Below are 18,379 nucleotides of genomic sequence, written 5' to 3'. Positions count from 1 at the left end.
TTAACCATAGTTTGCTGAAACAAGCCAACTTCAAATCCAGTTTATGAAGCTGGCTCGTTTCTACAAACCATCATTAAGATTAACCAAAGTTTAGGCTTTGGATGCAATACTAAACTGTGGTTAACCTAAAATGGGGTTAAATCTGCCTTACCTCCTCACAGCTGTGCAGGAAGAGGGGGGAGAATGTGCAAGGCAGAGTCTTGTTATGGCTCATAACACTATGTTGGCATGGGCAGAACACAGACTGGGATCTACTGGTAGATCTCTGGGAGATTATCAATAGATCTGCAATCATTTCAGGCTCTCAACTGTTTAACAATAGTAACAATAAAATGACCCCCTCTCCCCAATACTGCTGAAATTAAGAAAGTTTGGACTAACTAGGTTTTGATGTGGGAAGACTGGAAGCCCAATTCGGTTCTGGTATTCAGAACAAAGTCCTGGACTCAGAAATCTTTAGCTCTAAATGTGTCCCTTCATACATGGCTCCAGTTGCGGATTTTAGAATTCTAGTTAAAAAGAAAGTAGATCCCATAAGCCTGATGTCTGCCCACCACTGCACTAGCAGCATTACATGTGAACATAGCACCTGTCCAAATATTTCCCAGATGTCTAATTTTATTACCTGAAATTGTGTTTTGAATGAACAGGCATTTTTAAATGCTGGCTTTTTGGTTATATGCTATTCCATAGATTTGTATTAAGCATACTGACTTGAATAAATTAATACCCTATGTTCTTTTTTGGTTTTTTGGCTATTAATGCCAATGTCCAATAGAGGTTGGGTATGAAATTCAAATTACATCTTCAAATGGAATATGACTCAGGAATGAATCATTCATGTGCTATATTTCAAGTCAGAAATGCTGTTTTTAAGCAGCGTGTTTTCACATGGTAAAGCTGGGGCAGTGGAAAACTACTCACCTATTCATCTGGCCATTTTCTACTTCTGTGAAATCATTGGAATCATTGCTGATGTTGTCATCCTCTGGCACCCTCATATTTTGCATCTCAGTTAATTCTAGTCCTGTTCTGAAAGGCATCTTGATTTAAGGGAACTTAACTTATCCTGAAGTTTGTTTGATTTCTGGAGATCAGCAACAGTCACAAAAAAAGAACTGGAAAAAAAGAGAAAAATTAAAGTCAGAAGAAAATTGGAGTGTATCAAGAATAGAGAATAATAAGACAATTTTCTCCCAAGATACTTTTCAGTATTTTTGAACTAGGACCCTCTGTTGGATTAATGGTCTGAAAATGCATACAGTTCTACTATCGGTATAGAGGTGTTAAAAGACTTGCACAGAACAACTTGAGTAATAAATTAAGATGGAAGATTGCTTCTTTTCTCTGAGATATCTGTAGTTTTATACCCTGAAAAAGGATGGGAATTCTCAAAATTATTATTCTTACTGGAGCTCATGGCAGCCAGCATAGTTCTCCACATTTTATCCTCACAGCAAATCTCTCATATAGGTCAGGGTGAGAGAGAGTAATTGGCCCAGGCCACCATTGAGTTCTATGGCTGAGTGGGGGTTTGAACCTTGGTCACCCCAGTCCTGGTAGACTCTCTAGGACATCACATGGGATCTTGAATGGACACTTATATTTCTTTTCCATGCTGCTTTCAAGTTGCCCTAATTCAGCAAAGGAGATCTGTGGAGGCAGTTGCACATATGGTTATGCATCCCAATATGTACAATATGTACTTCAATAAAGTTGTCACCTCCTGCTACCAGCTCATGCACTGTGAAGAGCTGCAAAAAATGGGATATTCCATCAGGTGCCATTGCTCCCATCACCACAGCCCTGCAATGGGAGAGTGACATTGCAAAATTCTGCATCCTGTGCAACTCATAAAGGCACAGGACCCTCAGCTCTCTTCTCTACTTCCTCTGAAAGAAGATGTTAACTGCTTCCTTCTGTGTTTCCCCACATCTGGTCCCTTCCACGCCCATTGCATCAGGGCACAATCTCTGCCTATCCCTTGACATCTCCCACTTCCAAGCACAAGGCATTAGAAGAGACAGATGTATATAGAACTGCTCCCCTTCTGTACAAGGGTATACCTGGTGTTCCTTTTTCATAACACTGAAGGGTTCTGAATAAATTCTGCAACACAGGCACATATATGCATATTTGCTTCGCTTATATGGAAAACAAAATCAAGCTTTTTAGTATGGAATTAAGAGTTCCATGGGCTCATGATTTTTAAAAAATATTTTCAGTGCAGACTATACATGGCCCTGAGTTGTCCCTTTAAGAACGTTAGAACAGCCTTGCTGCATCAGACCAAAGACTCATTTAGTTGAGTGCTGTGTCTCCAACAGTGGGCAGCCAGGTACCCCTGGACATTCACAAGCAGGACATGAAGCTGATGGCCCTCCCCTGTGGTGTGTTCCCTTCAGTTCTGGCTCAGACTGGTAAACTGTTTCTCCAGAGTTGCTGACCAGAAGACTATGGCTTTGAACTCAGTTTCTGTCATATATTTGCATCATACTTTACAATGTAGTGGTGTAGCCAGTGTGGTGTAGTGGTTAGAGTGTTGGATTGGGACTCAGGAGATCCAGATTCTAGTCCCTATTTGGTCATGAAGCTCACTGGGCGATTTTGGGCCAGTCACTGACTCTCAGCCTCTCACAGGGTTGTTGTGAGGATAAAATGGAGAAGAGATGGACTATGTAAGTCGGCTTGGATTCCTTGAAACAGGAAAAAAGGCAGGAGATAAATGCAATAATAAATGAATAAAATAATTTGCATAGTGCTTTTTCAGATGTGCTAAGTGTATCACATGCATTACCTAGTTGTCATCCATATAACGACCATGTAAGATAAGTTATTATTCCCCATATTGCAGTTGGGGGGCAGGGGAGAGAGACCGAGAGAGTGGCTTGCCTAAGCAAGTTCATGGCAGAGACAAAGGGCTTCATCACACAAAGCTAAAAATCCTGCAATTTACCAGGGCTTCTGCTTCCGGAATCTTTGTGGGATCAGATCAGGTCCTTTCCATGTGCCTTTAAAAAAAACCCTAAACTTCTCAATGAGATCTATGTGTTTCATTAGAAAGCCACTACGTTGTATTGGTAGTAAAAGCGACTTTAAACTGTACACCCTCATTTTTGTCAAGTCCATGACGAGAAGAGAAAATGCTGGACTTTCCTCCTCATGGAAAACAATGGAATAGAGCCCACAAAGAGCAGGAAGTTCCCTGGATGAGGGCTGCGTTGTGTACAGACCCGCAAACATCTGTGAGAAAGCAATCGCCATAGTGGGATAAAAGCCCGGTGTGAAGGAGCCCAAATTCATGGCAGAGACGAGATAAGAGTGGGGACTTCCTGCTTCACAGCTTGGTCTCTTGGCCACTATGCTACACCAGCTGTCCACGTGATGTAATTCCCTTCACAGCTGAGCAAAAACTGGTATGTGGCACCAACTGTACACATCGAACAGTGTGTACCAACATATGATTTTAGAGATTAGCCTTTTGGGCATGCATGCAACCTTCTCCCCCAGATCATGCTGAGGGTAAACCCATTTTCCAAGTTTCCAAATGAAGCGATTTTTACACAGCATCAGTTGGCTGGCCCTCGTGTCTATCACGAAACACTTCCCATCCCCCTTTCTCAGGGCAGTCTGTGTATCAGTCATGAAACTACCTCTACTCCCCACCCCATTGGTTTTCCAAGAGTAAAGAAAACAGTGTGTCAAAGGGTTTAAAAAGCAAGCGAATAAACTACCAAACAAATATTTGACATGCAAGATGTTTGAGGGGAAAAAACCCTCGTGGATCACCTGAAGTGGGATCAGGGGAGGGGAAATAGGCAACATTCTCCAACATTCGGCCTTTAAAGCACAAAGGTGGAGGGAAGTAGAATTGACACCTGCATGTGTCCTTGTTTGCAAGCATGTCTGCAGGCATGAACCTTTTTTGAACAGGGAAGTGAGTTTCTGTGCTCCTGTGAGCAATATTTGCAACAGGCAAACCACGTGATATATTGCACAGACCAACTGCAGGAGGTTTCAAATCATTACTCAGAAGTCAGGTTCTTGTCCTTCCCCAAAATGTCACCCAGAAATCACTGTACTAAATTACCATACACTCCTCCTGCTGATAGAAAAACTGTGTCCTAGCCATCTTTTTGTATTTTATTTTTGTTTATGTCTAAAATGTATATGCTACTTTCCCACTTTTTATAGCAACCCTCCCTCCCAAAAAACCCACCCAGAACATAAAAACGTTATGAAATTATAAAGCAATAAATCATTATAAAGCCGTAATAAAAAAGAGGCATCTTTTAAAAGAAGGAGCAGTAGGAACACTTCACAGCTTATCCACTGGGTACACGGAAGGAGCCTCCTCGAAGATTGTTGTACAATCGGGTGTACCCTGGTAACTGTGCATTGCGCCAGCTAATCCTTCTACCACCGGATCGAACCGCAGCTCGGCGGTGTGGCGGTGGCTACATTTTGGCAGAGCGGAGTTTGGTCTGGACACGACACCACGACGACAACAGCTTATCCACCGACTAAAGAGTCACCCCCACCCCCAAGAAGATTAGAAGAGTGGCTATAAATAGGGTGGTTGTGCACACATACAGCATTCTTTGAAAACTTTCTCCTGAGCCACTTCACATGTCCCAGAAGCCCCTGGCCTCATCCAGCTTAGAGTTGCTTAGGAATGAGCCATGTTATGCTGGTTTTATCACTGCCCACCTTTCCCATTATGTAGGGCTGCTGGGGGACTGCACTACATGTTTCTGCCCTTCCCCTTCTGCTGGTTAGGCCTTGGGCCTAGGCCTCTGGGCAGACAGGCTTCCTGACTGCTCTGCCCTCACAGCAAGAGACAAGAAATTCAATGGATTCCTCTCACCGTTGAAGAACTGAAAAATGGACTTGCAAATAAGTCCAGGAAATGAACCAGTTTATGGGGCAGGGGAGGGGAGGGGAGAATTTTATTAGCTTGCCTGCTGCCACATTGGGCATTGGAGGCACCGTATTATGGTGGTTCCGGTCCTTCCTCTCTGGCAGGTACCAGAGGGTAGCTCTGGGGAAGGAGGTTTTGGACCCGTGGCTGCTCACTTGTGGCATGCCACAGGGTTCCATCCTCTCCCCAGCGCTATTTAACATCTATGTGAAGCTGCTGGGGGCTATCATCAGGAGGTTTGGGCTGCAGTGTCATCAATTTGTAGATGACACGCAGCTCAACCTCTCATTCAAATCTTCACCAGGGTTGGCCATAGAATCCCTGTCCAAATGTGTGGAGACGGTGAGTGGCTGGATGGGGAGGAACAAGCTGAAGCTGAACCCTGACAAGACCGAGGTACTTTTGGTGGGAGACAAGAGGAGACTAGGGGATGTTGACCTGGTGTTGAATGGAGTACGGCTACCCTTGAAAGACCAGGTCTGCAGCCTGGGGGTCATTTTGGACTCAACTCTGTGGAACTCCCTCCCTAGGGAACTCCGCCATGCCCCCTCTTTAATGAGCTTCCACCATGCGTTAAAAACGTGGTTGTTCAGGTAGGCATTTGGGGTGGGTTAGGGTATTTTTAGAAATATGTTTTAATGTAGAATTTTATTGTCTTAAAACTGTTGCATTGTTATACATTGCCCAGAGCGGCCGGGTGACCGGCCAGATGGGTGATTAAGAAATTTAAGAAATAAAATAAATAACATACTACATTAGTCATACGTGGTCTAGAAAAAAGAAGACAAACTTTTCAAAGGCTTACTCACCATAGATAGCCTGGCAGCTTTTTAACAAAGCTCACTGATGGCACAGCAGCATGTGATCAGTTGGGAGGTCAGAACTGTAGCATCACTTCTGTAGCATCCATTTTGCACAATGAGAGCTCAGGGATGTGGATGGGACTTAAGTAGAAAAGCAGATGGCCTAATGACCATATAACCTGTACCCCCTCACAGTCTCTCTGACAGTCTCTCTTGGCTTTGAACAGTTTGCAGTGTTTGCTCTCAGTGCATCAGTTTTTCCTTACCCCTTACTACATCCTACGAAGAGAGAATGCCATTGCTGAAAGCAGCATAAGTAGGTGCATGTCAGTACACAGAAGTGACCAGGCAAGGATACAGCCAGGGCAAGGAGGGAGTGCATGAGAGTTCAAGAAAGCCCACACAAGCACAGCAAAGGAAAGATACCTACAAACGCAGAATCAGAAGGGGATGGATGAGCACCAGACAATGCCCCCAAAGAAACAAGGTAACAATGTAAGCTGATACATTGCTTACATTGTCTACTCAGAAGTAAACAAATGGGGCTTACTTCCAGGTAAGTGAGCACAGAGTTGTTGTTTTTATCAAGGAAAACCCATTAAGGAGAAAAAGATGAAATGGCTGCAAAATGCCCTTTAAATGGTAGCACTAAGAGCCCTTGCCTTCCCCAAATGAGTTCGACTACAACTCCTAGCATCTCCCAGTCTCATAGTATTGGAAGGGAACCCAGAGGATCATGGAAGAGCATAGAGATAGCAAGTGGAAAGCACTGTATATAGTGCAAATATTGTGCATTAGAGATGGTCATGTGCAGCAACTAGAGCCATGCTTTCCTACACACTCGCCACTGTTATCATGAGCTCGAACAGATGGAACTTCTAAATTATGTTATTTTGTGAAATAAGATGTCATTCTGAAAATGGCATTTCTCACATTCTGTAATCACTGTGACGTGAATGGGGATTGCTTGATGATGCCGCGCTGACAGTAACACTGCTTCCCAGTTGGTTGCAATCCTATGGGTGCATTAGTTGGAAGGAAGCCCCACTGTGTTCAGTGCACTTTATTCCCCGATAAATGTAAATATTGTAGCTTTAATGTTGCAAGCTTCTAGGTTCTTCTTCAGGTACAAGTGTCCCAATCAAAGGATAAATCTATAATAATAAAAGTATCTGTCCATAGTGCCAAGACTGTGAAACCTAGACATGTGAACACTGGCATAAATATTAAAGGTACCATAGCACTGTGCATCTCAGGATTATTTTGCTTTTTAAAAGCATTAATGTATTTAAATGTGTCCATATTGTTGAAGTAACATCTTCAGCCACTAGGGGGAGATTTCCCTAACCAGTACATAGCTTTGCAGTCCATTGTTTGAAGCAAAAGGAGACAGACCCCTCCCTTAGGGGGCTATGGGGTGCACCATGGCAGGGGCCATGCTTAGCATGCCAGCAGGCTTGGCTTCACTGATGGAGCAAGCATAATGTGTCCGACTCTGGCAGCTGTGTGCTAGAAGGCTTCACTGCGTCAAACTAAGGGCTATTCCAACCTGTGAGAATCTGAATCCCGTTAGCTAGTAAATAATATATTAATTAAGTGTGGTACAGTAGATGAATAATGTTGGACTTGGAATGGGGCATCTGGGTTCAACATCTTTGCTCAGGAGTGTATGTTCTAAATGGCTTTGAGGCAGCTCCTTTCTTTCTCAGTCCCAGATACTCATCTGTACCATGGGTGGGGACAAGAACCTGGGTCCCAACTGTGGGTCCCTAGATAACGTTGCACTACAACTCCCATCAGCACTGACAACTGGCCATGCTGGTTTGGAATTATGGGAGTTGTAGTCCAATGGCTGGGGTCCCATGGTTGGGAAAGGCTGTCTTATGAAGTTATAATCATTCCTGTATGGAATTTTGTATGTTAAAATATGCCACAGCACTGATTGATAATAATACTAAGTACCATATATTATTAAGTGTTGATTTTATTTAAGTGTGGCTACAGAGTTATGTGGTCAGAAAAAAAAAACCCTCATTGAGTAGAACTATTAAAAATATAGGGCAGAAATTTTGGAGCAGTTATTGGGTGTTGCATATCTTGAAAACTTTCTTCCTCCTTTCCATAGGATGTGTTCCCACCTGGCTTCAGGTACATTTTAAAGCCGTACTTTAGAGGATGCTCATTTCTGCCATAGAATCATTTGCTAGCAGGCTGAAATTGGATTCAGTTTTATGGTCACAGATTGGCTGATCTTGCTAGAGACTCCTTTATATACCTTGGTGAAGCCTTCAAACCCAGAGCTTGAGTTTCACATAAAACTGCTTCCTTTATGTAAAGACTGAGATGTGATATGTATCTCCTATGCACCCCACCCTCATCTCCACAGCCTCACCTTTTTGAAAAGAACACTATGCCCGGGAAGAGACCAAAGACATAAATAATAAAACAGTGAGTACAAAATATTACTTTCAGTGGCAGCTCTTAAAAACTGGCCCCTTCAAACCAATGTCAAAAGCTAGAAAGAAAAGAAGTTATCAGAGGTGGCACAATTCCTAGATAGTGTAGGTTTTTATACAGTGTAGGGCTCAGGATCTTTTCTAATGACAAACAGGAAAAGATTTTTTTGAAGAAACTATTTGTTCCAAATTCAGTGCAATAGACATAGGCTTTATACAGAATAAGTGAAATATCTACATGCGGTGAGGGGGTTTTGTTTGTTTTTTAGAAAAAGCCTGGGGTATATGACCACATAATGCTAATCTAAATCACAAGTAATATTTGGCAAGCTATGCATTTCTGGTCTCGGAGGAGATAACATTGCCATTTTTTTGCCAAAATTAAAGAAGTTTGGACTGCAATCCTATGCATGTTTACATAGACGTACATCCTACAACTCCCAGCATCCTAAGAAATTATCCAGTACAGGGTTGTCAGCTTTCATTATAGGCATATTCATGAGGGGTAGGCACCCTGGTGTCCTCCAGGACTACAGTGTGCATAATCCCTGGCCTTTGGCTATGCTGAGTGAGACTAATGGGAATGGCAGTCTGGAACATCTGGAGGGCCCCAGGTTTCCTATGCCCGGTGGACATGCAGGGGGTAGGCCTAGCATTGCAATCCTGCTTCTCCACTGCACCTGTTCTCTATATGCTGTTTGGCCACATGTACAAGATGTTATCTGTTTTCACTATTAAGCTGTAAAAAAAGAGTGGGGCACAAGTCTGGTTGCGATCTGAGCGAGAACCATCACATTGCACATGTCTGGAAACTCTGGTTTGCTGGTATAAACTTGATAAATAGATCAGGAATCATTAAATTCTCATCTGACCTTTCTCACTGATTCACAATTTAGCTTTGGGAAAATCACATGAATCATCAAGGGGAAAATTTAAGCTCACAGTTCTTTTTAACTTCTCTAACTTCACCCTGGGGAAAGGATGTAGACTGAACAAAAATACTAATGAAATTGTTCCTAATTTTTCTTTCTTCTGAAAACCCCTTCTGAGTTAGTCAAACACCACAGATGACTCTGGGGTGCTAAGTTATGTAGGGTATACTAACACCATGCTAGGTCCTACACTGGTGCTTGAAGTCTTGCTCCTGAGAACTGAAGGGAACAGAGCACCGAGCACCTTTCTTTTGGTCTCCATTTGTCTGGTCTCCAACATCAATCTGCAACTCCAGGAAAGATCAGGAAGGAAAGGCTTTGCAGTAATTCAGTAATCTTACTTCTTGCCTGCTGGTGGGACAGTCTACAATGTACTAAACAACCATGGAGAGACTGGGGCTCCTTCACATGGAGCTTTCATCCTGTGATTGAGATTGCTCCTTCATGGAAGTTTGTCGTGATCATCCAAGGTGACTCGGGCACTAATGCCCTTTGTTCAATTTTTAAATAGATTGCAGATAATGAGCTATCATAAAATCATAGAATCATAGGGGTGGAAGGGGCCTATTAGCCCATCGAGTCCAACCCCTGCTCAATGCAGGAATCCAAGTCAGAGCATCCCTGACAGATGGCTGTCCAGCCTCGTCTTGAAGGCCTCCAGTGTGGGAGAGCCCACCACCTCCCTAGATAATTGGTTCCATTGTCGTATTGCTCTCACATTCAGGAAGTTTTTCCTGATGTTCAGCTGGAATCTGGCTTCCTGTAACTTGAGCCTATTATTCCGTGTCCTGTACTCTGGGATGATCGAGAAGAGGTCCTGGCTTTCCTCTCTGTGACAACCTTTCAAGTACTTGAAGAGCGCTATCATATCTCCCCTCAGTCTTCTCTTCTCAAGGCTAACATGCCCAGTTCTTTCAGTTTCTCCTCACAGGGCTTTATTTCCAGTCCCCTGATCATCTTTGTTGCCCTCCTCTGAACCCTCTCCAGTTTGTCTGCATCCTTCTTAAAGTGTGGCGCCCAGAACTGGATACAGTACTCAAGATGAGGCCTAACCATTGCTGAGTAGAGGGGAACTAGTACTTCAAATTACCCTGCTGTGTTCCGCTCGAGTTCCCTCCATGAAAAGAGGAAAAGAGGCAAGAAGAGGAACGAGATCAGCGAAAGATATGGAAGACTCAGATACAGGGAGAAGGAGGGGGAAAGGGGACAGGGGAAAGGAAGCAGGTGAAAAAGGGAGTTGTTGTGATCCTGCATTTAAAATGGAAGCAGAAAGTCCCATTTTAAATGCAGGATTTTAGGCTGGTGTAGAGATGCCCTGGGTTAGCCCCAGTCCAAATGACACTCTAGGCATGGAACATCTTCAGTGCTTGACCATCTACTTGGTCACTGTTGAATACCTTATTTATTCAGTCTGTAGCAATTTCATGACTTGGACGCACAATTCACGCCTGACATAAAAGGGTATACATTTGCATGCATGTGTTTGATCACAGTCACTTATTAGATATTCTTGCAAATTAAAACACACACAGAGACAGGATTCGCAGGGATGCAGTGCCAGAACTTTTTTTATTAGCAGAGATATGGACATCATCTACCTCCCTGCCCCCACCTCCTCCCCAGACTTCCTTTCTTCCTGTGAGCTTAGCTTCAATCTTCACAGTACCGGGATAAAATTAATTTTCCAGGGAACAATATATTTTTCCCTGTTGTAATGCAAAGTATTTTGGGGTTGGTTGCCTGGTCTTGAATGGGCAATTAAGACCCATTCGCTTTACAAAAGACCTGTTCCTGGTGAAAACTGGTTTGTTCATTGATATGTATCAACACAGCTGCCTGAATTTTTGGACTGTCCTTAGAGGCATGGCTAAGGGGATTCTCATGATGAGCACCTGCACTTCAAAATGTACAACTACACTACTGAAAACAACTGAACAACAAACATCAACACAACACTGGGCACTAGAGTCAGTGGTTGCACTTTTACAAGTGAAGATAGACTGTTCAGACCATTTTGTTTCAGCTGTAGAGCGGATAGTAGAACAGATAGCGCATGACAGATGTCCGCTGGGCCCAGTGCCCCTAAATCTGGCCCTGTGGAGAAAACTCAACACAACCACAGTAAACTGTGACTCCACAGTTCCTGTTACTGTCTCTGCCTGAATAGATCCCAGCTTGCAGCTACAACTACAACAAATGTACTCAGTAACAGTGCTGTTGTCATAAATCAATGCACCATTAATGTTTAAAGTGAAACATGGAAGTATGGAAAAGATTTCAGAGGCAGAAGAGAGAAATACTAAAAAGGCAATTAATTCTCTATTGATTGTTGTAACTATACTAAATATTGGGGATATTTATGCCCATTTCATCATCTTTCCTGTTGTCTGCCATTTCATATTGCTCTTATTCAGTTCTCACATTTGCAAAATGAATATGTTTTATCATTTGTATGTGTTCTAAAATGCCAGTGCTACCAGCTAGACAACAATGGTTCTCATCAGGCAGCTGACAAATAACATTAAAATATATACTGTCAACAAAGATAAAAATCTCATCACATCACCCAAAAATATAGAGCTAATGCAGGACTAAACAGCTTGAAAAGAGCCACTGTAAAGAATATCAGATGCCCAAAGAAATAACCTTGTATTCAAATCACTTAAAATTATTATTATTACCATTATCATTATTTAGGTTGTTAACATTCTTCCATGATGTTAAGACTGCAGATCACATGCTTCTCTAACACAGAGACTTCCTTAATTCTTTTAATTCATAACATTAAATAATTTGAATTGAGGCTCCATTTATGCAGCATAGAGTCAACTGAAAATTGCCTTGTTCCTTTAAATATCCCTTTCTTGGTCAATCTGTATTATAAAAGTCACATTTATTTACGCCTAAGCACAAACATTTGAAAGGAGAGGAGAAGATAGCAAAAAGATGATACTAAAATGTCGTTAAATATGATGTACTTAACCTATGTGTAGTCATCGTTCTTATCTCTAATCATAAGAATGTAATGAAAAAGAGAGATATAATGGCAAGGCTGTGGAGTGGAGGAGTCTGGGAACAACAGTGTGGATTGGCATGTTCTTCTTTGTCCTTACACAAATGTCTTTGTTTTTTTTAATGGATTAGATAACACTGCTTGATGCAGCATAGTTTATTATAAATATTCTACAGTTCTGAGAAAAATAACTTCTTTGTGATAAATTCCCAGCAAAGAACCTTTTTCTATCTATTATTTCATAGCAACATTCAGTTTTCAGTATTAGAAAGCTGATGTAGTTAGTGGCTATTGGCTAAGCCAGCCTTTCCCAACCTGGTACCCTCCAGATGTGGGGAACTGGCGCTCCCATAATTCCCAGCCTAAAGAGGTAAATCCCACTGAACTCAATGTGACTGATACTATCTTGCCTTTCTTCCATCATGGGTCTCAAGGCATCATACAGACAATATCCTGGCAATCTTTTATAGAGGCATTGACCAGTCCCAAAATACTTAGCTTTACCAAAGTTCTGCATCATATACCTTCAGATTATTTATTTTATTTACAGTATTTGTATTATGCCCTGGACTAAACATACATAGGATTCAATGTGTCAGCTGCGGGCTGAAAAATCCCCAGCCAATCTCACCTCAGCCATGAACTTCAGATGTGACAAACCATTGCTCTTTGATGTTATATCAGCAAATGAATGGTCCTATGCCTGCATTTGCCAGGACAGTGGGAAAGCAGGGCAGGGCTCTAGAAGGAGAGGACTGGCAGGATGGGCATTAACCTTCCCTGTCTCACTGATTCTCCCCTGCAAAATATCCCCTGGACTGTTTACCCTGCAACCACTGGAATCACTTCCAGCTTTGAAGCCTCGCTGGGAATTAAATCAAACAAAAGAATGCTGTGTGGACACTAGCAGAGAACTGGCGAGTAGGTAAAAGTTAAGCTCCCTTTGCTACCCATTAGTTCTTCCTTGCAAGTGCCCTCCATCCCTGTATTACCATTATAAGGAAAATAGGTGGGGGTGGGGGTAGGAACCTTGTGTTCCCCTTGCAGTATCTAGTTTTACCCTCAGACACTAGTCCAAAAGTAGACATTTTAAGAATAATATCTTGCCTTCATGTATTGTACTTCCTAAGTGGTCACAGCACTTTACGCTGCAATCTTTACAACAACCAAAGAAGGCAGGCTGATATTATTGCCACAATCTTCCCAGTTAGGCTGGAGGTGGAGTTTGAGACTGCTGATTTGCCAAAGATCATTCAGCAAGTTCATAACTGAATTACAGTCTGAACTAAGGATATTTTGTCTCAGTATAAGCACCCATTGCAGGGAAGTCGGTGACAAAGCAAGCTCATGTCGAAGTATGCTCCACTGTACTAATTCCTTATTTGTATTTCCTTGGGCAGCTGAAACTGCCTTGACAGGTTATAACAATTCAATGCTTGATTGTGTGCGTGCATGCGTAGGCATGCGTGTTAAAAGTACAATGCTAGTTTCAGCAAGCTAACAAAGGCCTCAAAGGTAAAATGTTTATCGAAATCTAATAAAGGTAAATTGAAAGACAAAAAGTGAAATCCAGAATAAAATGTAACCATTTTCAAGGAAAATAAGAGGCCTGAAGAAAATGCCTAAAAGGAGCATAAGCAGAACAGTGGGGTGCAGGCTATGAATGAAGCGAAAAGCTGCCAATAATAATAGTTTCAGCATGTACAACGTCTACTTTTTTTCCCCAGTTTGATGGCAATAAATGATACCAACAGGTTGCATTCTAAGTCTGCTTTGCAAACAAACAGAAAAAATAGCTTATGTTATAAATGAACCCAATGGTGTGTGATAACCACAAGAAGAAAAGAAATGGCTTCTCTCGGATAGAAACAAAGACTTGGAAAAGATACATCTGTAGACATGCATGCTGGGGCTAGGCCTATACATTCCTGGCATACCACAGCAGTGAATTACATGAGAAACTGAGAATTAATTCCAAAGTCAATTGTACCATGTTTACTTATACCTTCACCCAGGGATGCCCTACAGAATCCAATCAGCAGAAAAACATCATTTTAATTTCTATGCGCAGATGAATGGCATCATTTTACCTTTCTTTCTTTTTAAAAAATGAAACATGGCTTCAAAACTAATGACACAAAAAGTTGCCAAATAGGATTTTAAAGATAGGAGCAGAGAGAGGAAAGGAAACTGCTGGGTCTCAAAAATACACATTTGAATTCATTGCTAAAGCAGCAGGCGCATCTTTATTTGGGACATGTCTTGTTTAGATCTGAGTGGGCTGCAACCAAAGTTGGAAAGAAGGCTTTGGAAAGGAAGGAAGAAAGACAGAAAAATCATTTATTACTAGCTAGGAATAAAATACATCCCCACACTAAATATTCCTGAACTGGAGATGAAAGCACTCAGCTTTTTTGTTAAAGTCCAATAGCAGAATATTCCACTCAGAGGGTACTATCTAATGTTAGTCTTACAAAGAGTAGACCCAGTGAAATGAGTGGGCCTTAAGGCAATTTCAATGGGTCTACTCTATGTAGGTTTAACATTGGATACTACACAGAGATGCCCCACTTCATTCAAAGGTGGTTCTCCTTTCGTTTCATTTCGTTCCACCGATGCCCCCACTTTCCCGCATTTTCTCCCACATTTTCTCCCACCGGCGAAGTCTCTTATCCTTGAAAGGGGTGTCAGAGAAACCAAAACCCAAGTCAAAAGGGTGGGGGGACTGAAGGAAGGGCAAAGAGGGACATTTCAGGTAGAACCCCTTTTTTTGCAATGAGAGGACAAACAATGTCATCCTCCGCTCTCTCTCCCTCCCTCCCCCCCCACCAACCAACCAACACCCCCCACCCCGAGCCCCTCAAGTACTATAGGCTGCAAATCACAATCCCTTTATTTTGGAACAGCCCTTTTTATTACCGCTATCCACAGCAACGTGGCTTGGATCCCGGTCTTACTCTCTTTTTTTTCTTCCCTTTTCTATCTCGTAGGGATCGTTTTTTTAAAATAAATACATCTATAAAGCGGAAATGAGCACGAAACTTGAGTCACACACATCATTGCCTACGCGCTTTTTTTAAAAAATAGCGGAGAACGAAGGAGGAAAAGAGAAAGCGGCGTGCGCTGTGAATCATCGCTGCCCGCCAACAACGCCCTCAACCGCAGCCGACCCCTTAGCGCAGGAGACGCAGGCAGGCGCCCCCTCGGACAGCGGAGAGAAATGCCCCCTCGCCAAGTCCCGGCCAAGGGTCGCCCAGATCAAAAACAGGACTACATGCAGCGTCTTCCAACGAGACCTGCGGTGGTTCCCGCTCCACGCGGACTGCGATGTCGCGGCGGGCGGGGTCGGGGGGAGAAAAAGGCACGAGCCTTTTAAAGAACAGCCACCACAGTGTATTGTAAGGGAAGTCTTTGGCCAAGCGGCTGCCCAACAAACGCGGGGCTGGAAAAAGCTCCCGCCGGCCATCCAGCGTGTCCTTCTGAGGGTCCATAGCCGAGATGATGAGGAAGAGGCCTGCCTTTTTCCCGCCCTCCCAGCCTACCTGTGAATCAGACCGATTCCTCTTTTTCCCCGCTCGAGTCTCCGCGAGAAGGATCCCAACCCCCGGGGCCTCTTGGCGGGGGGTGCTGCTGGCTTTGTGTCCTTTGTTAGACGATCTGGATATTTCTCTCGGGCTCTCCAGGGCAGATCCGCGCGCGTGCAGGAAAGAGCGCCTCGTCGGATTCGCGGCGTTGAGCTCGGAGAAGCAGAAGGTGTTTGTTTTTCTTTCTCCTTTCCCTTTCAATGAAAAGACAACCGCAAAGCAAACAAACGCGACCTCGGCCGGCGCGGCGGAGCGCGAGACGGAATGAATGGGAACGCCACGCCAAAAACGACCTTCAGCTTCACGCGGCGGGCTGCTAGCGGCTCCCGCCTCCTCGTCGTCGTCGTCTCCTCCCCCTCTTCCTCCGTCTGCGACTGTACGTACGTGGGCTTGGCTGCCTTGGCAGACCGACGGACCCGCAGACCGGACCCGCAGTGGCCGAGTCGCCCCGCGCTGCGCCGCTCAGAGTCGCGCGGCTGTACGCCGGCTGGCCCCTCCGAGCGAAGCGAGGGGCCCAGGCTCCCGGGCCTTGCGGGCTGAAAGAGCGAGAAGGGGCGAGCGCGTTCGCTTGCTCGCGCGCTCGCTCGGCTTTTTCCTCCCCCATCGCAGGTGCTGCTGCCGCGGGCGCTGGTGCCGGAGAGCATCTGCTCCCGGGGGGGATGTGTTCGTGTGGAACACGACGCGGGGGCTGCCGCCGCCGAAGTGACGCGGATCGCGTGTGTCAGCTCCTCACTGCTGCGACCTCTGCTTCTAATCTAGGCGAGGACAGCGAGAGGCCCCCCTTACGGGGGGGGGGGGATCACAAGCAGCCCTGTAGGAAGTTCGCTGCCGCAACCTCTATGCAAAGGAAGGGGGTTGGACTCGATGGTCTTATAGGCTCCTTCCAACCCCACTATTCTATGAAGGCATTCAAAGGGCTGCCTTTGGTCCTGTGCAGTGCCCTTCCCTCGCTTTCCACGGGTCTGCTACGATGTATGCTTCCGTATCTTCTCCAGTTCCGTTCTGAGAACTGGCCAACGTCAGCGCTGTCCTTTCTTAGAGGAAAAGAAAACGAAGAGGAGGAGGGGGCCTGATATCCACACATCATCTGTAACCATCCCCGCTTATTGAGCTGATTGCTAGGAATCACTGTTTGCTAGGAATCAGGAATGGCCCAGAGGTCTAGATCAGCCTTTCCCAACCTGATGCCCTCCAGATGAGTTGAACTACAACCTCCACCATCCCCAGCCATGGTTGCAGGATGGGGGGTGTTGTTGTCCAGTACATCTGGAGGGCACCAGGTCAGGGATGGCAGGTCCAGATGAAACCATTGTCTCTACATGTTGACACTGTAATAAAGCAATGATGCAATTGGTGGTCTAGTTATGGAGGGGAAAGATGGGAAGTCCTACATGATATCCACAATCCCCAACCCTTGACTGCCTCCATGATTTTCACCAAATCATGCCTCCTGCAGTAGCTAAGGGGAGCATGAGAAAAAATGAAGGGGGCCAGGCCCCATCACTCCCCTGTAATTCAAGCACTTGATGCAATGAAATGGCATGTGTGTTATTAGATATTTGTGAAGTCTAAATATTCAGGCAAATGATTAAGACAAAGAGGCAGAAGATCATTGCAGTTAAGCTATTGTATAATGCCTGTGTAGTGTTTGCCAAACAAGGTTAAGAAGCAATTCTTTATTCTTGGTTTCTCCAGCATTCAATTCTCTAGCATATGAACTTGGAAGGAAAGGTTTTCAGTGGTTTTCAGTAAGTGTGCCACGGGCTGCCACAGCTGTCTCTACTTGTAATATGTAATTGGACATGCATTTCATTTCACAGTCAGAAAATACATCAGTCTGCAAACCACAACATTTTCATGACAATGTGAAAATGTGTGAAGAAGATGGTAACAAAAATTGGGATGAGAGAATCTCTTTCAAACCATACTTCTGGGATTTCTGAAAGGTGTTTCATCTAGATGGTATCACAACAGTTAGAAGAATAAAACAAAGCAGAATGAAATGTTATGTGGATTTACGTTTACAGTGCTAAAGTCTGTGCTGTGAATTTTCAACCTTGCATCACCTCCTTTCTTTGTGGTATGTTTGTTGACTGCCTTATTAAGGTATTTTCATGACTATTTTAGAAGTAAGCTCAGCAAAGGATTATTTATGGGTCACATATGGCTTTGTGACTCCTTCCATGTTCCAACAGCTCTCATGTGGAGTGCATAGAGGTATTCTAGCATGCTGAGCACAGAATCTGAAAAGATGGTCTACATGCAGGATACCGGCTTTCCTAAGAAGAATTAGAATAATTTACTTGGAGCAAGAGGGATCACATGCTCTGACATCAAATGGGTCATGTGACTGAGGGACAGAAGCATGTGACTGAGGAAGCTTTGTAAGAAGTGGCTCCAATTAATCCTTAAAGCAGTCAGGGAAAGGTACCTCTGGTAGAAGGGTATGAAAGGACAGTTAACTGTGAGAATGCTGCAGTGCCACCACGGGGCTGAAAGATTTACCTGAATCCAATTCATAATGTAACATTTGCCACAGGAGTCTCATTTTTATCATCCACCAAAACATGAAAATAATACATGTTAAACAACAAACATGAGCTTACATGCAGTGAGATCAAGAACAGCAACAACAGTAAAAGAGATCAGTGCTGTACCCCCGTTCACAGA

General features: G+C 43.9%; 1 protein-coding gene across 2 annotated transcripts in view; it reads right to left on the bottom strand.

Moving 5' to 3' along the window:
• The window catches only part of SLC38A1 (solute carrier family 38 member 1), a 58,961-nt gene extending 42,902 nt beyond the window's left edge, over positions 1-16,059 (bottom strand). Inside the window, exons 1-2 of one of the 2 annotated variants that reach the window (XM_084810640.1) lie at positions 15,668-16,059; positions 925-1,118 (exon numbers count right to left, since the gene is read on the bottom strand). In XM_084810640.1, coding sequence (XP_084666766.1) covers positions 925-1,043 — 119 coding nt within the window. In that variant the 5' untranslated portion in view covers positions 1,044-1,118; positions 15,668-16,059. The remainder of the gene's footprint in view (positions 1-924; positions 1,119-15,667) is intronic. The other variant, XM_084810639.1, reaches the window with a different exon arrangement.
• Between the last annotated feature and the right edge of the window lie 2,320 nt (positions 16,060-18,379).

Source organism: Heloderma suspectum, chromosome 7 (genome assembly GCF_057233095.1).
Source record: "Heloderma suspectum isolate Gila_16-S chromosome 7, 16-S_ref, whole genome shotgun sequence".
Taxonomy (NCBI): Eukaryota; Metazoa; Chordata; class Lepidosauria; order Squamata; family Helodermatidae; genus Heloderma; species Heloderma suspectum.
The sequence above is the reverse complement of the archived record's forward strand: the minus strand, read 5'-3'. Positions and strand labels throughout refer to the sequence as shown.